This window comes from Syngnathoides biaculeatus, chromosome 7, assembly GCF_019802595.1.
Source record: "Syngnathoides biaculeatus isolate LvHL_M chromosome 7, ASM1980259v1, whole genome shotgun sequence".
Taxonomy (NCBI): Eukaryota; Metazoa; Chordata; class Actinopteri; order Syngnathiformes; family Syngnathidae; genus Syngnathoides; species Syngnathoides biaculeatus.
In genome coordinates, this window is record NC_084646.1 from 31,379,816 (window position 1) to 31,403,856 (window position 24,041).

Sequence of the window (24,041 nt, forward strand, 5' to 3'; positions counted from 1 at the left end):
TGCAGTACCACAGTTCTTCTCTTGGTACTCTGTCATAGGCTTTCTCTAGATCCAAAAAGACACAATGTAGCTCCTTCTGACCTTCTCTGTACTTTCCACTAGCATCCTCAAGGCAAATAATGCATCTGTGGTACTCTTTCTAGGCATGAAACCATACTGTTGCTCGCAGATACTTACTTCTGTCCTGAGTCTAGCCTCCACTACTCTTTCCCATAACTTCATTGTGTGGCTCATCAACTATATTCCTCTATAGTTCCCACAGCTCTGAACATCCCCTTTGTTCTTAAAAATGGAAACTAGAACCCTTTTCCTCCATTCTTCAGGCATCTTTTCGCCCGCTAGTATTCTGTTGAATAAGTTGGTCAAAAACTCCACAGCCATCTATCAAAATTGCTTCCATACCTCCACTGGTATGTCATCAGGACCAACTGCCTTTCTATTGTTCATCCTTTGTAGTGCCTTTCTGACTTCCCCCTTAGTAATCATTGCCACTTCCTGGTCCTTCACACTTGCCTCTTCAACTCTTCCTTCTCTCTCATTTTCTTCATTCATCAACTTCTCAAAGTATTCTTTCCATCTATTTAAAACACTACTAGCACCAGTCAACACATTTCCATCTCTATCCTTAATCACCCTTACCTGCTGCACATCCTTCCCATCTCTATCCCTCTGTCTGGCCAACCTGTAGAGATCCTTTTCTCCTTCTTTCGTGTCCAACCTGGTGTACATGTCTTCATATGCCTCTTGTTTAGCCTTTGCCACCCCGACCTTTGCCCTACGTCGCATCTCGATGTACTCCTTTCGCCTCTCCTCAGTCCTCTCAGTGTCCCACTTCTTCTTCGCTAATCTCTTTCCTTGTATGACTCCCTGTATTTTGGGATTCCACCACCAAGTCTCCTTCTCCCCTTTCCTACCAAAAGACACACTAAGTACTCTCCTGCCTGTCTCTCTGATTACCTTGGCTGTCGTTGTCCAGTCTTCCGGGAGCTTCTGCTATCCATCGAGAGCCTGTCTTACCTCTTTCCGAAAGGCCGCACAACATTGTTCCTTTCTCAGCTTCCACCACATGGTTTTCTGCTCTACCTTTGTCTTCTTAATCTTCCTACCCACCACCAGAGTCATCCTACACACTACCATCCTATGCTGTCGAGCTACATTCTCCCCTACCACTCCTTTACAGTCAGTAACCTCCTTCAGATTACATCGTCTGCACAAAATATAATCCACCTGCAGGCTTCTACCTCCGCTCTTGTAGGTCACTATATGTTCCTTCCTCTTCTGGAAATAAGTGTTCACTACAGCCATCTCCATCCTTTTTGCAAAGTCCACCACCATCTGTCCCTCAAAGTTCCTTTCCTGGATGCCGTACTTACCCATCACTTCTTCATCGCCCCTGTTTCCTTTACCAATATGTCCATTACAATCTGCACCAATCACAACTCTCGCTGTCTGGGATGCTCAGAACTACTTCATCTAGTTCCAGAATTTCTCTTTCAACTCTCGGTCACATCCTACCTGTGGGGCATAGCCGCTAACCACATTATACATAACACCCTCAATTTCAAATTTTAGTCTCATCACTCGATCTGATACTCTTTTCACCTCCAAGACATTCTTAGCCAGCTCTTCCTTTAAAATAACCCCTACTTCATTTCTCTTCCCATCTACTCCGTGGTAGAATAATTTAAACTCTGCTCCTAAACTTCTAGCTTTACTACCTTTCCACCTGCTCTCTCGGATGCACAGAATATCAACCTTTCTCCTAATCATCATGTCAACCAACTCCTGAGCTTTTCCTGTCATAGTCCCAACATTCAAAGTCCCTACACTCAGTTGTAGGCTCTGTGCATTCCTCTTTTTCTTCTGACGATGGATCCGGTTTCCTCCTCTTCTTTGTCTTCGACCCACAGTAGCTGAATTCTCACCGACGCCCTGCAGGTTAGCAATGCCGGGGGCGGGCACTGTTAACCCATGCCACGACTGATCCGGTATGGGATTCTTTAGATGAACACTCATATTTGTTTGGCAGAGTTTTTACGCCGGATGCCCTTCCTGACGCAACCCTCTGCATTTATCCGGGCTTGGGACCGGCATACAGATTGCACTGGTTTTTGCCCCCATTGGGCTGCATTATAAAGTGACACACTAAGGATGGATTGATTAAGACAAGACATATATATATATACTCACTGCTCTGAATTTTAACACAAGCTGGATCAATAAAAACATTATGGCAGAAACATTTTACCTCTAAGAAAGAGTTGCATGGATAACTGATGTCAAATAAATCAAATTAATGTTAATTACATTGGCCAAAATTGTATTTCCAGGCCGTTCGAGTTCTTTCAATCAATATCACGAAATGTGAACCATGAGGGAAGTTGACTGAAGCCTTCTCTAATCATCCCAGTCTCCAGCATCATTTGGAGTTGCTTTTTGGGTTTATCGTATATCATCCATCCATCCATCCATTTTCTTTGCTGCTTATCCTCACGAGGGTACACCCTGAACTGTTTGCCAGCCAATCGCAGGGCACATGGAGACAGACAACAGTCACACTCACAATCACACCTAGGGCCAATTTAAGGTGTCCAATAAATGTTGCATGTTTTTGGGATATAGGAGGAAATCTGAATGCCTGGAGAAAACCCACGCAGGCACGGGGAGAACATACAAACTCCAGGCAGAACCCTGGTATTTAGAACTGAGAGGCCAATGCTCTAGTCAAGTCAAAAGATCACTTGGTTAAATATGATAAAGGGTTATTTTACCACAAAACATAAACATAAAATATGAATATAAGTTCAGGTATCTCTATGCAGTATTGGTCGAGTACACTGAAAAATAGCCTCCTTCTTTTTTAGCTGCACACGATTCAAATGTAAACTCTCGTAAACGTATGTTGCAGTTTTTTCTTGAAAATAATGTTGAACACATTTCGAAGTAAGTCTTTATTTTTTTCTGTGTAGTTTTCCCCCAACCTCATGTATTTTTTTTTTATATTTTATTAACTTTTGGAGGAGGGTGAAGTTATATTTGTCGTTATTGTGGGGATTTTTCTGGAAAACGAACGAGTGGATTATTCTTCTTCGTCCTCCAATTGGATGATGGAGCGCACATTTGGGGAGGAGCAGCCCAAGCAGCCAAAAGGGAGGAAAAGTGTGCAAAGGAAAGACCCCCCCCCCCCCCCTCCAAAAAAAAAAAAAAAGAGAGAGATGTTTTGGACTCTTTCTCCCTCTTTGCGGAGTCTCGCTCCGAGCTTCTTTTAAGCCTAATCGAGATTCAAATGTTAGCCGCGGTAGCCCGGACAGCCTCTGGTTCAGTGGCGACAGCTGCGGCCTAAACGGGACTAAAGAAGACAAAAGCCAGGTGGAGCACTTTACGGCGTTGGCCGCATCGCGCAAGATGCAGGCGCGCTACTCCGTGTCCAGCCCAAACACTCTGGGGGTCGTGCCTTACATCAGCAGCGAGCAGAGCTACTATCGGAACGGCTACGCCGGGATGCCCGCGCCAGTGAGCGTGTACTCCCACGCAGCTCACGACCAGTACCCGGCCGGTATAGCCCGCGCCTATGGCCCGTACAACCCCCAGCACCAGCCCAAAGACGTGGTGAAGCCGCCGTACAGCTACATCGCCCTCATCACCATGGCTATCCAAAACTCGCCCGAGAAGAAGATCACGCTGAATGGCATCTACCAGTTCATCATGGAGAGGTTCCCGTTCTACCGGGACAACAAGCAAGGCTGGCAGAACAGCATACGGCACAATCTGTCTCTTAACGAGTGCTTCGTCAAAGTGCCCCGCGACGACAAGAAGCCCGGCAAGGGCAGCTATTGGACCCTGGACCCAGATTCGTACAACATGTTCGAGAACGGCAGCTTTCTGAGGCGCAGGAGGAGGTTCAAGAAGAACGACGTGCAGAAGGACAAGGACGAGCGCGACCGGGGCAAGGAGCAGGAACTACTGGTGCACAACTCCTTGCAGCCTGTTCGCATACAGGACATTAAGACGGAGAAGGGGACCTGCACGCCCCCTCAAGCCGTCTCGCCGGCTCTGAAAATCGAAAGTCCCGACAGCAGCAGCGGCAGCAGCCTGTCCAGCGGGAGCCCGCACGACTTGCCGGACAACCCGGACCAGCACCAGCAACAGCACGGCCAGGCGTCCACGCATCAGGGGTTCAGCGTGGATAACATCATCACCTCCCTGCGAGGCTCTCCCCACGCTGACCTTTCGCCGCCGCTCCTCGCCTCCTCTCGGACAGCTATAGCCCCCTCCCTGGCGCTCAGCTACTCCCCGAACCAGGCGTCGTCCACCACCTGCAACAACAACTCTGCCAACTCCGCCTACCACTGCAACTTGCAGGCCATGAGCCTCTATGTTGGGGACAGAACCTCCGGCGGTCACCTGCCGCCGTCCGCCACCGCGGATGACGTTTTGCCAGACTACTGCGTCACCAATACCGCCAGCGCCGCTTCGCCACCGCCGCCGCTCGGCCACACAAACGTGAGCCCGGCGGGCCAGGAGGGCCACCAGGCGCCCCAGGGCCGGCTCGCCTCCTGGTACGGGGACCTCAGCCACTTGAGCGCGGGGTACCAGTCCCAGCAGAACCTCCATTGCGTCAGGGACATGTTCGAGTCCCAGCGAATGGGACTCAACGGCTCTGCACTTCACGCGAGTAACGGCTGTCAGATGGCCTTCCCGTCCACCCAGTCCATCTACCGCACATCAGGAGCTTTTGTTTATGACTGCAGCAAGTTCTGAGAGTGTCTTTCGAATTACAACCTTAATATATACTTTTTTTGACTGTATTTTTGTATTTTTTTAAATCAAAAATTACATCCTGAACGGACAAGCGCGATTCAGAGATTAATTTGACCATCACACTTAACACTAAAACACGAAAGTTCATTCTCTTAATTTAAAAAAATATACTGATAATTGACTGCAAAGCGTATCCTAATATATTTATTTTTGAAAAGTGATGTTCTTGAAATTTCATATGCCGTCTTAATATGTCCCCAATAGGTTGAAGTGGGAACTTTGTAGACTCAATTGGTTACTTTATTCACGTCATTTGTCAATACGTTTTGAAGGCATTATTTTTTTTGTTTAATAAAGTTCTATGGTTTTAATTTGAGTGATTTATCAATGATACAGGTATATATATATTTTTTTAATGAGCACTGTATGTAAACATATGACAGTGTACTAAAAGCAGGCTTTTTGGGAGAACACTGAGGGTTTTATATTTGCATTAAAAATAAATACGTTTTGACTTAGGCGCTAAATTAAATAAATATAGTTGGGACCCAATTAAATGCGGCCTTGGGATTCCGCTGAAATGACGCCTTCTCGGGTTTGCGTCCTTGTAAATAAACAAACAAACACACGTGTGACAGCAGCTGCAGTGAAGCCATTAAAAGGCCGAGTCAGCAGAATTACTCAAATCTTCCAAAGTCAACTTCCATCTTCTGCCACTGACCAAAGATTGAATGCAAAATTATGCAATTTAATGCACGGTGAAGGAGAAATCCCACAGATGTACTAATTGCATGAATATTTTTTTTGCCCCCCGTCAGATGTGTATAATTTAGAACAACATTTGATGTAATATTTTGTATACTTTAAAAACAACAAAATGAACATTACGAACGCCTCGTTTAACATTACGAGATGAGTGAAAGAAAGATAATTAATTTCTCATTTCACCCTAGGCCTTCACAGTAAAAGAGCGGTTTTGAGGAACTCATTTGTTTATTATGGCTGCATTGTTTGAACGATTTTGATTAATTTACCGTGGCTGTGAGGGGTGGTGACGTGGGTTTCAGATTCCTCTTTCACAACATTGAAAAACAACAACCTGCGCACAGATGTCCGTCGACATTCTGGGCTAATTGTAAACAAGCGTCACCGTGATTGATGTGACCCTCAAAGAATAACAAGAGTGCGACGGCGGTCACCGGTACCTTTTTCTTTTCTTCTCTTTTTTAGACGTGCTTTGACGTTTTATTTTCACTTGCAGGCAGGTGGTTACAAGAACATGATGAGTAGTCAATCCCCACTAACCACACAAAGGACAGCACTTATCTTTCATGCGGCATTTTATTGTTTAGAGGCTTTTGTAATGTAATTAACATAAACCTTTAGAACAGACCGATTGGTGTCATGCTGGTCCCTTTTAAGATGCACTGCAATTTTGTGGAACTATACTACGTTTCAATACTCAGAGTACAGTCGACTCACAGTAAATCAATTCACAGGCCTTATATTTAATGTCTCTATATGTCATACCAAACTTTTAACATTGAAAAGTTCAACTTGCATCAACATCGCAGACGTTTTTTCCCTTCTTTGCTCCCAACAAGTAGACACATGACGTAAGTTTTACCTCTCTGGCCTCTGAGGGGGAGCAAAGTGAAATGCCCTCTCTTAGTATTGCAAGATAACACAATCACATTTTCCATACACGCAAAAAACAAAACAAAACAATCTTTGAATTTACGCAATTGGAAAACGTACATCGGCTGCACGTTTAAATTTTGTCCAATAAACATTTGATTATTAGTATTTGATTTCACCATATTTTAATGACGTGCAACCGAAAATAAAGTCCATTTTTTTCCTCCAAACTGGAAACCAAAGTATGAACGCATGCTAAAAACGACGACTTTCAATGTAATAAATAATTTTATTTTTGCATTATTGAAGCTAAAACCCGGAAGGTCAGGTTGTATGCTTTAATGCAATTGATTTGGGCATTTATCTCACATGGAACTACCTAAAAAGGTGCACTGTAATCCAAAATGATTACATTTTTTGGTCCTGCACGTAATTGAATTGAGACACGATACGACTCTCTTTGATATTTGTCTTTTTAACAATTACAAAATAAAAGCTTTGCGTTACAAAAACACATTGGATTTAAACCCGTTTAGTCAGTAAAAATGTCACATTTGTGTACATTTAAAATGAGTGTTTTCTCCGTATAAATCGCCTCTGTACAGACAAAAAGAGCAGTTTATTAAAAGTCTTTTAGATGGAATTGGGGGGAGGGGGTGGGGGGGGGGGAGGAGAAAGCGGTATTGAGTCCAAATGGAGCGCTCCCGCTCCCGAATTACTCACAGGTGATTTTTTTAGTTGAACCATTTTTTTCCCAGATTTGGATCCGCTTATCTTTATTTTCCCACCAATAGAAATCACGGGACTTGTGTTGTAAAGGTGTTGCGGGTGGGGGGCAGCATGAAGAGCACTCGTGAGATGCTCAGCCCCCAGCCCCACGCCCCCACCCAGAAGCTCCGCTCTCCATTCTTCGCCAGATTTCAGCGGCCCAAACCCAGTCGGAGCACATCTGCTTCTCATTTGCTCTCCACGTATGTCCACGGCCATCACGCACACTTGAAAAGGTCTTTAGGTGTTGTCCTGAAACGCCTCCACACATGCACAGCTCAGCTTCAGTATAATGCAAAATAACGAGAGCCGTTCAAATGACTTTGCCTTTTCAGGCAGAGAACAATATTTACTGGGCCCATAAATTAAGATTGCCAGTGGTTTGGAATTTTATATGCAAAAATAAATAAATAAAAATCAATTATCATCAATGTATGCGAGATAAACCAAAATGCAATATTAACATTGTAGAAGCTTTTTTTTTTTCATGAAACAGCCCACATGGGCCATGATTTATTTTTCATGTTTTTTGTATTTAGTAAAGAAAATGAATAGTTCCTTCACATGAATGTAACACAAACAGCGGAACAAAATTCCCGAATGTGATTTTCATGCATGCTTACATATTCACTATATTATTAATTAATAAAAAAGATGAACCTTTTTATTACACACACACATATATATATTGACGGTTGACTCACGCTACATTCAGAGCGACTTATTAAAAAAGAAAGGCCACAAATGTGGGAGTCTTAATGTTCCTTAAAAAAAAAAAAAAATAGAGTGCCACGAGAATGTCCAGATTCGTCTCAATAAGTGATCTTTTTGGGAGCAAAATAAGCAGAATTTCCAAAACTACTTCCTGTCCAGTAAGAGAGAGTTCTCTGCTGACAAAAGAAAAAACTTAAAAAGCAATGGATCATAGGAACACAGCAGAAGCTGAAGCAGGCGACCTTTGCGCAACAGACACACACAAGTTCATAATTCTTTACATGGACTGGGTACTGTTCTTAAATAAAGCACATAACTCAAGGAAATCATTCATTGTTTAATAGTTGAAAATGAAAAAAAAACATTAATTTGGAACTTCATGGTACTTCTGATGTGTGCGTTGATGGGAATGTGGATTGCATGTCCCAAACGGACAATCTTAGGCATTTGGGTTTTCCTTCATCAGCTCGATGTCTGCCTCCACCATTTCTTTCACCAGCTCCTGCAGACACGTGTCACATTTAAAGGTCAAAATGCAGGCGAGAAACTTTCAATGACAGCAAATACAGAAACATCTCTTCGCAGCGGAGAGCATGGTTTCCAAAGGTTTACACTGAGTACCACACTCAAAAATACAACCAATATTGAGCAACACTAAAATGCAGCAGTCCGGTGGATTCAAGTGTTCACCCCCGGCTTAAATGTAGTAATTATTATTTTAAGACACTGTAAGACTCCATGCTGGTAAAACACAAACTGCACTTAAAGGGCTACTGTCATGAAATTGATGATTTTTAGTATGTTATTCATGAAAAAACGTCAGCCAATATGGGCCCATGCGTTTTTTCACCACAAAACATGATTTTGACGTATACAGCTTTTTGTAACACCTGGCATGAAAATCCTCTTGAGGGATTTGTTTTTGAGAAGAAGCAGGACATGACGCACAGGACAGCGGCGCTCCCAAGTGGACTCCTTTGTTTCCATTAGTTTTACCTCCGGGAAGGTAGCTCGTTGTTCCTTTGTGTTAGCCAAAATGCCGGCTCATTGCATTGTTGGACATTGCTTGAACACTCGGGAGAATGGATTTACCCTTCATAAGTTTGCAAGAGACCCGGTTCGTTATGAAAAATGGATTGCACGGGTGCAGAGGACGAGAGCTTCGTGGGTTCCATATAACAGGTAGGTGTGTGTACAGCTACTAAAAAAAAAATAATAGTTTGGGGCGGACCACGTAATCGGTCTCTCATAACGTAACAAAAGATCCGCCGACGAAATATGTCAATGTGCGCATCGGACGGCGTCGGGCTGCTGCGCGGACGGCAGCAAATGTGAAGAACCCAGCCAAGAACGCCTCACTCAGCTGCGTGCGCGCAGTAAACTGCCCCCGGCTCGACTGTGTTGTTCATCGCATACTGCGGCGTCTATGAACAACCCCCTAAAGCAGGACGGCTCTGATGGCTCATCTCCGCCGCGGAAGTGGATCGGACACGAATGCGGTTTGGCCGTGATCGCATATCATCTGAATATGGCTCGAAACAACAGTGTAATATTGCCCCGGTAACTTCACTCGGTTGTGTGGTGTTCTCCTTTTGAAAACAGCTTCCGTGTCAGAAGTGGCGCGTTTGTTTCCCATAGTTAGGGTGCACCGCGAGTTTTCATTGGCGAATGTCTGGGTGAGGTCAAGGACAGGGGATGCAGCCAATATGGCGACGACTTGGATGTCGTAGAAAGACATATCTGCAACTTTGCGCATGGATGACGCACTCTCCGCTCACATTTATTTTTTTGTATAGACATTGAAGTGAATAATGTTATATGTATTTTTCATTACAATATCTATTTTAGAATGTTTATAGGGATGACACTTGGCCTTTAAGTAATGACTGAAATTAAAATGTTATTTGAAATGTAAAAATGAACGCACATAACTGCTGGAAAAATAATCAGTTCTAAAAGATTTGAAGCAAATGTATTTAAAAGTTAAATACAATAAAACAGATCTTAACAAATGTAATGGACTGATCAAAAAGATGACACACTCTAACCTGCTCAGTTTAAACTTTGATTCATTGAATCTTTTGCAGATTAGTAAAGGGAGGCCAGGGGCCACTTGTGGTCCAAGTACCACACTTTGAATATCACCGGTGCAGAGAAAATATTTGTGTTCAATGGCCATATTCGATTTTGAAAAATGACAGACAAATGGGCTGTGTCTTCTTTAGATGTGTTATTTTTTTCAGTGAGGGAACAAAGAACTTTCATTTTTAGTCGTCCATGATGAATAAATTCAAATTATTCCATCAACCGATTTAACAAAAATATGTGCATTAACCTATGCATTTTAAATTCCACAACTTCATCAGTTTAGTCTTTATTTGTATTTATTTTTTTAGGTTTGAAATGACCAAATTAATGCAAAAAAAAAAAAGGCTTGTTAGGGTGGCACGGTGGCGCAGCTGGAAAGCGTTGGCCTCAAAGTTCTGAGGTCCTGGTTTCAATCCCGGACCCACCTGTGTGGAGTTTTCATATTCTCCCTGTGCCTGTGTGGGTTTCCTCCAGGCACTCCGGTTTCCTTCCACATCTCAAAAACATGCAACATAAATTGTACACTCTAAATTGTCCCTAGTTGCAATTATGAGTGCAACTGTTTGTCTCTATGTGCCCAAGATTGGGTGGCAACCAGCCCATGGTGTATACTGCCTCCTGCTCATTGACAGCTGGGATAGGCTCAAGCACTCCCCGTGATCCTTGTGAGGATAAGTGGCTAAGAAAATGGATGGATGGATGGATGTCTTATCATTAGTGCTCAGCAAAGGCCATACTTTGGCACCTTGGTGTAAAACTAACCAACCAACCAACCAACCAACCAACCAACCAACCAACCAACCAACCATCCATTTTCTGTAAAACTCATGCTGGAGCCCAGCGTACACCAGCCAATCGCAGGATAAGCAAAAAAAAATTTAAGTTAATAATGCAGATTCCCAAAATACAAGCTACCAGTCATTGTGAATGTACTGCCAAGAGACTTTGTAAGTACAAAGAAGAAAATAAAATGTCTTTGACGCTTGATTATTAGTTATTCATGTGAAATGACCTCCGTTACACCCACTCCACCACATAAACTTAAGTCCTCATCAGATCTCACATTGGTTTTTTTAAATTGTATTTTCAGTATGGAAAACAAATCTAGTCAAATATTATTATTTTCATGCATTGTATGGTAATGATGAACATTATAAAATCACAATGTTTTACACTTTATTTACAGAAATGCACTACATATTTAAAATGTAGACCTCAATTATGCATATCAAAAAAAGGAAAGAAAAAATTGTTTCATGTTAAATGATTACAAGCTAGTGGAATCACATCAAATCACAACAAATATGAAATTGTAATTCCACTGTAAAATCTGTATCAACAATTCTGTCTTTGCTAAATAAAATAAACAGAACCGTGATGTAGTGCAGTTGTACATCAGTGCAATTGACATTACGGAATTAAACCATTATGTTTGCAGCTGGTCAGGGAGTACTTATCAGGTAACGGACTGAATTTAAGGCAGATATGTCAAATATGTTCAATCACTTAAAGTGTTGTCCTACTCTTATCATTCTCATTGCACAGAAAACTCCAAGGGCAACCATCCCTTGATTCAAATGAATCAGTGCAACATTTGCAGCTACATTGAAGAGATGTTGAAACTGTGATACAGTGAGCACAACATTGTCTTGGAGTCGTCACACTATTTCTCTGTATCCTAATAGATTTAAAAAAAAAAGTATACCTTCATACTCCAATACAAGCATGTCAGGAGCTTTATTTTCCTGTATCAGTTACGGAATATTTGAACAAATATTTTCATACAGTATCTGTATACAGTAATAGTTGTGGAAAAATATTCTTGTGACTCTACCCATGCTACCACCTAGTGGGTGTTAAAACTCAATCCTTGACTCACCTCAAATGTCACTTTTGGCTTCCAACCCAGCTTCTGATATGCTTTGCTGCTGTTCCCTTGGAGGTAATCCTATAGGGGAAAGAGTAAAGAAGAACAAATGTTGGCCCGTGTCTATCAGGTAACCCAAAGAAAGTAGACTCCAACACCTAGGTGGAGTTTTAGTGTCTTATTACAAGCACCAATCTGTTCAGACTGTGTCCCTCTTTTGGTGCCAGAGCATGATGAATTGTGGGACCCTGGTGGCGTAAACCCCAAGACGAGAATTCACGATATCCCCACCTAGCAACCCCTTAGTTGTTTTTCGCTTCTGTTTTTTTGTACCGTGTTCAAGACCCATTGAGAAATGTTTGAGACCACCAAAGAGTGTTTGAAAAAACATGAATTTTCAAAGTAGCCTCTCGCTCTCTTTGTGCTCCACACATTCTCAAAAAAACAGACTTGGGTGGGTTACTCAAATTATCTGGAGAAACCTGAGAAAGCAAAATCTGTTTTTTTTAGTGAAGTCAAGTACATAATAACTCGATGTGCATAACTTCTTTCAGTGTTTGCTGCCATAACAACCTTCAGGTGAAGGAGAAATTCTGGGAGGAGCTAGACGGAGTAGTTCTGACCATCCCAGACAAAGAGAAAGTTGTGATTGTTGCAGGTTGTAATGGATTTCTTGGTGAAGGAAAAAGGGGTGATGAAGAAGTGATGGAGAAATAAAGCATCAACAAAAGGAACTTGGAGGGACAGATGGTGGTAGACTTTGCAAAAAAGATATAAATGGCAGAAGTGAAGATTTTTTTCTAGAAGAGGTAGGAACATAGGGTGACTTACAAGAGCGTAGGTAGAAGCACGCAGGTGGATAACATTTTGTGCAGATGATGTAATCTGAAGGAGGTTACTGACTGTAAAGTAGTGGTAGGGGAGAGTGAAACTAGACAGCATAGGATGGTGGTGTGTAGGATGACATTGAAGGAAGATTAAGGAAAGAAAGGCAGAGCAGAGGAAGGAATATATCAACATGTGATGTTGGGCAATGGTCGAGGTGGCAAAGGCCAAACAAGAGGCATATGAAGGCATGGTATGTCAGGTTGGACTCTAAAGTAGGGGAAAATGATCTCTACAAGTTGGACAGACAGAGGGAGAGAGATGGGAAGGATGTTAGCATGTTACCCACCACCCCGCCCACCTGAAACCACCCTCCACTGAGAAGCGAAACACCCCTCATCCACCCATAAAGAATATTACCTGTGCATATGACTGACATATGCAGGGTCTTTTCCAGAATAACTTCGAGAGCAGTTTGGAGAGCAGGCATTTTTCATCAATGTAATTACAGGGGAGAGAAAGTTCATCCAAGAGATATGGCACAAAAAACGTGAGAACTTCAAACTTATTGAGGATGAAATGTGAATCTATCAAACCATTGTCTGGAGTTATCTCTGCCAGACTAGCTCTTTTTAATGTCAGGTCACTGGGTAATAAATAAATGTTGATTAATGACATCATTACAACCTATAATCTGAACTTTTTGTGATTAAATGAAATGTGGTTAACACAAAGTAGTTGTAGGAGAATTTTAAATGAGGTAACATCACCAAATTTTAATTTTATGAACAAGTGTCAAATAGGGAAAAAAGGCAGTGGTATTGCTGATACTGTATTTTTAAGTCACTATCTCAGTGGAGAAAATTATACTTGGTGATTTTAGCTCATTTTAATATCTGTCTTTTTTTAGCTAAAGGTAACCCACAGGTTATTGTTTTAATAACTTGTAGACCTCCAATATACAATATAAAATTTATAGAAGATTTTTCAGAACTGCTATCAATTATTTTTACTGACTACAAGTATTTTATCGTAATAGGAGAGTTTAACATTCATGTTGACAACATGGAAAACATCCAAAGAACTCTTTGCCATACAAGACACATTCAACCTCTCTCAAAATATTAAGAGTCCAACTCACACTCAAGGTCACATCTTAAACCTGGTCATCTCAAAGGATGTTGAGATTCTATCAATTGACATTAAGGATATGGCTTTTTGACCATTCATGTGTATTTTTTTAATTATAGATTCTTCCAAATGTTCAGACAACATCAATGTCCATTAAGAAAAGGTACATAAATAAGTGCTGCCACTAAATTTATGGAGACTGTTGCTGTGCCGCAAACTGTGAATGCTGAGACAATTGATGAATGTTTGGACAATTTTACATCGAAAATCACAAATTCCATGAACGGTGTTGCTTTTGTTAAAACTAAGACCATCCTGAGGCGACCTACAACACCATGGAGGAGGACAATGATGGTCAAGAGATCTAAATCGGAGTGGAGCAAAGTGGAACGCAAGTGGAGAAAAACTAAACTCCATATTGATTATGTCCTCTACAGACAGTGTCTTTGTAATATTAACCAAGAGTTAGTTGGAGCTAGACAGCTGAAATCATCAGTAACCTCAACAATACTTGCACTCTGCTTGCTGTGGTCGACAACCTTACAATCCTCCCGAATCAGAATCAGCTTTAATGGCCAAGTGTGTAAAAACACACAAGGAATTTTTTTCCAGCAGTTGGTGCTGCCCTGGTACGACATTCAGAACTAAGAACAAGAAACAACATAGCAACAAGAACAAAGAAAAAGAAACATTTCTGTTTATAGGAACTATTCCTTATAAGACGTGCAAGATGTAAAACCCATATAGATAAGTGTGTTAACAGTGCCAAATGTGCAAAGGGAGCAGTTTAAAGTGACAAATCGTGTGGTCTACAAAATATAATAAAAAAAATAATTAAATATATATATCGTCCCGGGAGTGCTGGAGCCTATCCCAGCTGTCAACGGGCAGGAGGCGGTGTACACCCGGAACTGGTTGCCACCCAATCGCAGGGCACATTGAGACAAACTGCCGCACTTAAAATCACACCGAGGGGCAATTTAGAGTGTCCAATTAATGTTGCATGTTTTTGGGATGTGGGAGGGAACTGGAGTCCCGGAGAAAACGCACACAGGCACAGGGAGAACATGCAAACTCCACACAGGCAGGGCTGGGATTGAACCTGGGACCTCAAAACAGTGGGGGCAACGCTTTCCTGCTGCTCCACTGTGCTGCTGCTGTGTGTGTGTCTATATTTATTGGCTCCTTGTAGTAAAACAAACAGCAAAAACTTGTTCAAAAGATTGTGTTATGTGCACGGGTCAACAGATAACACCAGTGCTATTACCTGAAAACGAATGCAAAAAAAAAAGGGGGGGGTGTATTCTCTTTATCCATTAACTTCTTTTGAAAAACAAAAATCACTGTTTTCTAATGACGTGTCACCAGGAAATTTCATATGCATCAAATTGATAGGAACTGGAAACAAATTAGGAAATTTATCAGCATTGATGTGTAAAACCATTATTTTGCCAGTGACACGGTGGGGTGGCGGTAAGGGTCTTTTAGATTTTTTATGCCTGATGCGCCTCCTAACGCAACCCCTCTGCATTTATTCGGAGAGTGAACTGGAGCCTATCCCAGCTAACTTCGGGCAAAGGCATACTACACCCTGAATTGGTCACTAGCAAGTTGTAGGGAAAATACATACCATCACTGAGTGGCAATTCATCCCGTACTGCCTGCACGTGTGTACTACTACACCATCAGATTGAAAAAAAAATGGAACAAGTTACTGTCCTTTAATAACTATTATTACCATTTGTCTATTCATCCTATGCTTATGACTTAACATCAAATGTACATGCAGTTTTACCAGAACACTGGCACAGACTGGGGAGGAGCTGAATGACATGGACAAAATAGCAAAAAGAAACACGTGGATAAACCTTACACACTCTAAAAAGGTCATCTCAGCTGAGTCACCTTTAGGGAAATGTGAGCAAAGTCCAACATAAAGTGGGTGCAGATTTATAGTATCTGAAAATACCCAAAGGTTGGTGAAGATTTAAAAGACACCTGACTCATTTAGGGGTGACTTGGTCGACATGACTTCAAAATGGCTAGTTAATATGATAGCAGGTTGGGGTGCAACGCTGACAGCCGTAATGATATTTTTGTTCATATGGTACCTTGGACACCTGTAAAGCTGACAAAAACACAGAACAACAGAAGCCATAATTATACTCAGTCAACTAAGCCTACCACACATAAGATAAAGAGGCACAACCTCATTTCAAATAACATTGATAAACAACTATGCGACAGTCACCGAGGCATGAGGGGAGGACTCCATCTGTGCCTCCCAATGAATCAGTTAAGCAGTATTTTAATTCCTTGGCCGTGTCTAATTGAACACTCAAACAAAGGGACTCTACAAGAAATAAGGTATAGATCAAATAAATGGTATCTGACAAATAATGTACAAGACTCCAGGTGGAACAACCTGGTGGCGGGATGAAGGTAACAGATGGACCCCCTCCTGGGGAACATCATCATATTCTCGGCATCACAAACACCTAATAACCTTGCTTAAGACAGAAATAGGCCTTACAATACAGGTAAATTTAACTCAAGGTTCAATTATTCCCCCGGCTTTTAAGCCTTCTACCACATCTTGATGAGGATTCCATCTATGGACTTATGCTAAAGGAAACCTCCATTTTCTTGTCACCGTTTGCCAATTTAATGCTACCCTATACTCAAATGCCATACAAAAGGGGACATATACTATGGGGATAGTTTAAGTATTTTAACCGAAATAGCGTGAGGAACATTTTTTATTTTTGGTACTGACAGGTATTTCACAAATAGGAAACAACTGCTTGTTATTAATATAGAATGCAGCTAACATGGTGAACTATAGTTGCATCACCTGCATGGGCCCTAGGCTACTACTACGTCTCATTCCAGCAGAAATTCCAACACAGTGTACCCTGGAGGTAATAACTAAAAACAACTCCTAACACCGCCTGACAGAAATGAATAATGTTTATCCAACAACTCAGGCAGTCAATGATGAACTGATAATTTATACCAATGCTGGATTAGCTAACTTCTCCTATGTTAGCTTTACCGGGACAGGTGCTAAGGTGGGAAGTCTCAAAAAAACATGTCATGATATCCATTGGCAAACTGCCCCGCTGCTTCCACGCAGCGATGTGTGGTGGTGGCGTGTTCGTCAAAAGTTGTATGACACACTGATAAATGCATCAGGAACGTGTGCACTGGTATCACTGCTGTTATCTGTCACTGTGTTCCCATCCACAGCAGAGGATATACAATTGGCAGCATCCATCTTTGGACCTCCCCTCGTTTTTCCCCGAAAGCAAAGGCCCTCTTGGAAAGATGGAGACACAACATACATTGATGCAATTGGCATCCCATGAGGCGTATCAGATGAGTATAAATTGGCTAACCAGATTGCTGCAGGATGGGAATCCATCTTGTTATTGAGAACCCCAAATAAAAACGTTGACAGAATCAACTACATACATTACAATGTACAGAAACTAGGTAACTATATAGAAGCAGGCTTTATTGCCATAAGAGAACAACTAGCTGTAACCTATGGCATTCCAGAACCGCATAGCGATCAAGATGCTCCTGGCCGAGAAGGGTGGCGTCTGCTCAACGTTCGGTGACCACTGTTGAACATTTATACCAAATAAAACGCACAAGGCAATTCAAAGTCTCTGCACCATGAACCACAAGATGAAGGAGCACTCAGGTGTGAACACAAAAGCCTGGTCTGAGTGGTGGGAAAAAAATGTTTGGCAAATATAAAAATTTGGTGTTCTCTGTCCTCGTTTCTATAGCTGTGTATGCAACTATTCTTACATTGTGTAGATGTTGTTGTATTCCCTGCATAAGGGCATCACTTAACCGACTTATAACCACTGCTATTGCTCCGACAAATTCTACATTTTCAGAAATATATCCACTATTGGCACAACAGGGTAAAGGCAGTGATATTATTGACTACGATGATGACATTATGACTTCTCTTCCAGACCTGTTCTCTGATCCAGAAGATTACAAGTGATTAATGCTGTTTTCCTTCCAGTGTAACTATGTTTTCATAAATATGATTCTGTAGAATAAAGCTAAAAGGGTGCTCTATTAGATGATGTGAGGATTTGAACAAATGTAGGATACACAGCGAGATAATGTAGGAATAATTGTGAATAGAATTAAGAAAACTGCTCCTGCCTGCAATGAAGAATGCTTTCCTATGCTCCAATTAAGAAACTGTTCCTGCCTGTAATGAAGAATGCCTTGCTCTGCTCCAGATAACGTGGCAGCAAATGTAGGATAAACAGGGGGGAAATGTAGGAATAATTGTGAATATAATTGTCATACATCTGCTTCCAATACACAAACACACACACATGAACAAACAAGTACACTTTGTTTCCAACTATGTTTTGCTGCCTTGTCTTCTTTTTGTAACATCCATGTAAATTAGGGGCGAACCAAACAAACAAGAGGTGCTAAGGAGAGGATAATCAGAGAGTGGAGTGGTGAATTATACGAGACAGTTCCTCTCCTCTCTCCTCGTGAGCTGTCAAACTTGAACCGGTGCCTTTGCTTCCTTTTTGTCCTGTTTGATGAATGTCTCATTGGTAAACCTGACAAGGTCCCTCAAGGGTCAGTTTTTGCACCCCTCCTGTTCAGCCTCTATATGCTATTTGGGTAAAATTCTTCAAAACTATAATTTTGATGATTATAGCTATATTTAGCAGTGTCTCCAGATGACTACAGTTCAGTTGAGGTGTTGTGCCACTGTCTAAAGTAAATAAATAACTGGATGAGCCAAAATTTGCTTCGACTAAACCACAACCAAACTGAGACACTTGTTTTTGGCAATAAAGAAAAGACAATTACTGTTAGTAAACACATGGATTCACCATCTTTAAAAACAAATACAAAGTTTAAAACCTTGGAGTTCTGATAGACTCCGACCGGACTTTCACCTTCATATCAAATCAATCACAAAAACTGCCTTTTACCATTTGAAGAACAGATCTAAAGTGAAGGCTTGTATGTGTCAAGCAGACCAGGAAAAGCTCATCCATGTTTTTATCTCGAGTGGACTTGACTACTGCAATGGTCTTCTGACTGGACTCCCCAAAAAGAGCATTAAACAGCTGCAGCTCATTCAGAATGCTGCAGCTCGGGTTCTGACCAGAACAAAGAGGTTAGATTATATAACTCCAATTTTAAAGTCCTTGCACTGGATTCCAGTCAGCTTTAGAATAGATTTTAAAGTTATGCTACTGGTCTATGAACCACTAAATGGTTTAAGTCCTGAATACATTAAAAAAATGCTAATAACCCAGTGGGGCTCTGAGATGGACTGACTTAAGTCAAATAGTGCAGTGCAGAGTCCAAAGCAAACTTGGTGATACAGCATTTGGCTATTATCCTACAAAAATGGAATAAGTTGCCAACAGTGGCGATGTCAGTGTGTATTTTCAAATCCAGATTAGAAAGTCTTCTTTCTTCTCAAGCCTTTAAGTACTTCAACGTTTCAATGAGATTTCTTGCACTAAAACCTGTTTTTATTGTGCTTTAAATATTTAAATGTCCTGTCCACTTATTTTGATAATTAAATGCTTTTAATCATGTAAAGCGCTTTGATATTAGGTATTAAATGCGCTATAGAAATGCATTTTCTTTGCTTTTTGATCTGCTGTGAAAGCAGGGAGCAAGTAAAGGAACAGTTAGAATGATGGAGGTATGCACTAGAAAGGGGGAATGAAGATTAGCCAAAGTGTACATGAATGAGAGAGGTGAAGGGGAGAAAAGTGAGGCTACAGCAAGAAGAGATAGCAAGGGTGGAGGACTTTAAATACTTGGGGTCAACAGTCCAAATGAATTGTGAGTGTGGTAAAGAAGTGAAGAAACGTGTCCAAGCAGGTTCAAATGGGTGGAAGACGGTGTCAGGTGTGTTATGTGGCAAGAGTCTCTGCTAGGACGAAGGGCAATGTTTATAAGACCGTTGTGAGGCCAGCTATGATCTACATATTAGAGACAGTGCCATTGAGAAAAAAACAAAACAAAACAGGAAGCAGATCTGGATGTGGCAAAAATGAAAAGGTTCAAATTTATTCTCGGAGTGTTCAGGTTGAGTACAATTTAAAAATTAGCTCATCTGAGGGACCACCAAGGTTTGAGGTTTTGGAGACAAAGTTAGAAAGAGCAGACTTCAATGGATTTGACACATCCAGAGGAGAGAGGGTGAGAATATTGGAAGAAGGATGATGAGGATGGAGCTGATGGATGTTGTAAGGGAAGACATGAGGACTGTTGGTGTTGTAAGGGGGGATGTAGGAGATGGGCTTGCATGGAAAAAAACCCCCGCTGTGGTGAGCCCTAATGGGACAAGCCAAAAGGAAAAGCAGTTGCTATAAATAACATAACTAAGGGTTAACGACATAATGATTGGAACCCAAACATGCTCAGATTGTGTTCAAAGATCATATCATCAACCCTGAGATAGGCTGGTTATTACAGCATACACGGGGATTTTGCTAAAATATTTTCTGAACTTGCACATATGAAGGTCCGCCATAGACGGTAGTTTGAATATTAAATTTGGTCGGCAGCAGAGTGGGCTATTGCCCAACAGGCCGGTTCCCTGAAATGGATGAAAATCGATGAATTAATCAGTTTGAATTATTTTCCACAAATGCCATATTAATCATAGTAGGTGCATATTCAAAATTGTATGAAACAAAATTGCTTTTAATTCCCCTTCAACACATCATTTTATTCAATAGAAATTAAAGTGACTATTTATGAAAATTATCAAAAATCAGCATACGCTTCATAATTTTGATCACAGCATAATCAATGACTCACTGACATCTAAAAAGTGAATCTTTTTCAACGTCAATGTCTTACTACATTTTCTCGTACCAGATGTCATTAAATGACGCAGTGTGCACAAGAAAGTGTCCAGCAAGTGTTCATTTGTGGTCCTTACAGTATTTCCATTCCTACATGAATTACAAGGTGACAAGATAGGCTGAAGGCTGAACTGGAAACGATTTCAAACTCATACTGTCATGTGCAAGGCTGGACCACGGCCAAGGAGGGCGTGGCCTGGCCACCACTCCTTGGGTTTTAGCCATTACACCTGTTGCCGGTCACAGCTGCTTCATATGAGACACAGTGATTAGACCATGTATTTAAGTTGGAGTTTTAATTCAGCCCTATGGGGGCACAAACCAGTGCAATCTGTAGGCCGGTCCCAAGCCCGGATAAATGCAAAGGGTTGCGTCAGGAAGAAGTAAAAACTGTGCCAAACAAATATGAGCATCCATCTAAAGAATCCCATACCGGATCGGTCGTGGCTCGGGTTAACAACGCCCGTCCCCGGCACTGCTAACCTGCAGGGCGTCGGTGGAAATTCAACTACTGTGGGTCGAAGACAAAGAAGAGGAGGAAACCGGATCCATCATCAGAAGAAAAAGAGGAATGCACAGAGCATGATGATTAGGAGAAAGGTTGATATTCTGTGCATCCAAGAGAGCAGGTGGAAAGGTAGTAAAGCTAGAAGTTTAGGAGCAGGGTTTAAATTATTCTACCACGGAGTAGATGGGAAGAGAAATGAAGTAGGGGTTATTTTAAAGGAAGAGCTGGCTAAGAATGTCTTGGAGGTGAAAAGAGTATCAGATCGAGTGATGAGACTAAAATTTGAAATTGAGGGTGTTATGTATAATGTGGTTAGTGGCTATGCCCCACAGGTAGGATGTGACCTAGAGTTGAAAGAGAAATTCTGGAAGGAACTAGATGAAGTAGTTCTGAGCATCCCAGAGAGCGAGAGAGTTGTGATTGGTGCAGATTGTAATGGACATATTGGTAAAGGAAACAGGGGCGATGAAGAAGTGATGGGTAAGTACGGCATCCAGGAAAGGAACTTTGCAAAAAGGATGGAGATGGCTGTAGTGAACACTTATTTCCAGAAGAGAGAGGAACAGATAGTGACCTACATGAGCGGAGGTAGAAGCACGCAGGTGGATTATATTTTGTGCAGACGATGTAATCTGAAGGAGGTTACTGACTGTAAAGTAGTGGTAGGAGAGAATGTAGCTCGACAGCATAGGATGGTAGTGTGTAGGATGACTCTGGTGGTGGGTAGGAAGATTAAGAAGAGAAAGGTAGAGCAGAGAACCATGTGGTGGAAGCTGAGAAAGGAAGAATGTTGTGCGGCCTTTTGGAAAGAGGTAAGACAGGCTCTCGAAGGACAGCAGAAGCTCCCGGAAGACTGGACAACGACAGCCAAGGTAATCAGAGAGACAGGCAGGAGAGTACTTGGTGTGTCTTCTGGTAGGAAAGGGGAGAAGGAGACTTGGTGGTGGAATCCCAAAATACAGGGAGTCATACAAGGAAAGAGATTAGCGAAGAAGAAGTGGGACACTGAGAGGACAGAGGAGAGGCGAAAGGAGTACATCGAGACGCGACGTAGGGCAAAGGTCGGGGTGGCAAAGGCTAAACAAGAGGCATATGAAGACATGTACACCAGGTTGGACACGAAAGAAGGTGAAAACAATCTCTACAGGTTGGCCAGACAGAGGGATAGAGATGGGAAGGATGTGCAGCAGGTAAGGGTGATTAAGGATAGAGACGGAAATGTGTTGACTGGTGCCAGTAGTGTGCTAAATAGATGGAAAGAATACTTTGAGATGTTGATGAATGAAGAAAATGAGAGAGAAGGGAGAGTTGAAGAGGCAGGTGTGAAGGACCAGGAAGTGGCAATGATTAGTAAGGGGGAAGTCAGAAAGGCACTACAAAGGATGAACAATAGAAAGGCAGTTGGTCCTGATGACATACCGGTAAAGGTATGGAAGCAATTTGGAGAGATGGCTGTGGAACAATTAGAAAGATGGAAACATGCACTGGAAAGGAGAGGAATGAAGATTAGCTAAAGTAAAACAGAATCTATGTGCATGAATGAGAAAGGTGGAGGGGGAAGAGTGAGGCTACAGGGAGAAGAGATAGCGAGGGTGGAGAACTTCAAATATTTAGGGTCAACAATCCAGAGCAATGGTGAGTGTGGTAAGGAAGTGAAGAAATGGGGTCCAAGCAGGTTGGAACAGCTGGCGAAAGGTGTCTGGTGTGTTATGTGACAGAAGAGTCTCTGCTAGGATGAAGGGCAAAGTTTACAAAACAGTGGTGTGGCCGGCCATGATGTACGGATTAGAGACCGTGGCACTGAAGAAACAACAGGAAGCAGAACTGGAGGTGGCAGAAATGAAGATGTTGAGGTTCTCGCTCGGAGTGAGCAGCTTGGATAGGATTAGAAATGAGCTCATTAGAGGGAGAGCCAATGTTGGATGTTTTGGAGACAAGATTCGAGAGAGCAGACTTCAATGGTTTGGACATGTTCAGTGGCGAGAGAGTGAGTATATTGGTAGAAGGATGCTGAGGATGGAGCTCCCAGGCAAAAGAGCGAGAGGAAGACCAAAGAGAAGGTTTATGGATGTAGTGAGGGAAGACATGAGGGCAGTTGGGGTTAGAGAGGAAGATGCAGGAGATAGGCTCAGATGGCAAAAGATGACACGCTGTGGCGACCCCTAACGGGACAAGCCGAAAGGAAAAGAAGAAGATTTAAGTTGGAGTTTTAGTCGCTGGCGGTTGCTAGTTCGTTGAGTATGCTTTCCCGCATCCAGGGTTACTCTGCCACTGTGCCATTATAGCCCAGTCATGCTTTTAGTTATGCTCTTTAGTTGACTCATAGTTATCAAACGTTGTTTCTTTTGTTTAAGATCCTGTCTTCTTGGACTGTGTTGTCGTGCACAACTTTTGTTATAATAAAACCCACTGAACATCATATACTCGTCTGGGAATCCTGCATTTGGGTCTGCCCGTGCACCGTTGGTTCGTGACACATACATAATGTACACCAATCAGTCATAGTCTACCATGAAGCTACAGTAATAATTCTGGAAGACATGCTACATCATGATTCGATTAAAATGTACTTGCTTTATAATTATGTAAGAAATATGTATTGTTTCTTAGTAAGAAATATGCTCAGTCTGCTCTCCATAACCTGACCAAAACAATGCCGCCAAGACGTACCAATTATTTTCTCGTGTGGTGCATCAGCTTCCGTTTACACATCAATTGCAGACCTTCAAAATCATTTTTAAGATTTGAAAGTTTAAAATAAACTATTAAAAAAATGTGTTTCACAAAGAACTTCATTGTGTATTACTGTCACGATTACTGTGGAGAGAGAAAATATTCTGCCCATTTC

General features: G+C 41.9%; 2 protein-coding genes across 6 annotated transcripts in view; one reads left to right on the top strand and one right to left on the bottom strand.

Moving 5' to 3' along the window:
- The first annotated feature begins 3,282 nt into the window (after window positions 1-3,282).
- On the top strand, window positions 3,283-5,085 carry LOC133503573 (forkhead box C1-A-like). The gene has a single exon (XM_061825290.1). It carries the CDS (start codon window positions 3,406-3,408, stop codon window positions 4,759-4,761), a length of 1,356 nt encoding a protein of 451 aa, XP_061681274.1. The 5' UTR covers window positions 3,283-3,405; the 3' UTR covers window positions 4,762-5,085.
- A 3,113-nt stretch (window positions 5,086-8,198) lies between these two features.
- The window catches only part of gmds (GDP-mannose 4,6-dehydratase), a 262,351-nt gene continuing 246,508 nt past the window's right edge, over window positions 8,199-24,041 (bottom strand). For 4 of the 5 annotated variants that reach the window (XM_061824038.1, XM_061824039.1, XM_061824036.1 and 1 more), the window contains 2 exons: window positions 11,849-11,917; window positions 8,199-8,383 (listed from right to left, as the gene is read on the bottom strand). In XM_061824038.1, the coding sequence (XP_061680022.1) occupies window positions 8,321-8,383; window positions 11,849-11,917 (132 nt within the window). In that variant the 3' untranslated portion in view covers window positions 8,199-8,320. Of the gene's footprint in view, window positions 8,384-11,848; window positions 11,918-24,041 lie in introns of those variants that run through there. The other variant, XR_009795595.1, reaches the window with a different exon arrangement.

Excerpts from the sequence above, each read along its gene's own strand:
- LOC133503573 (XM_061825290.1), top strand. The coding sequence starts at position 3,406 with ATGCAGGCGCGCTACTCCGTGTCCAGCCCAAACACTCTGGGGGTCGTG.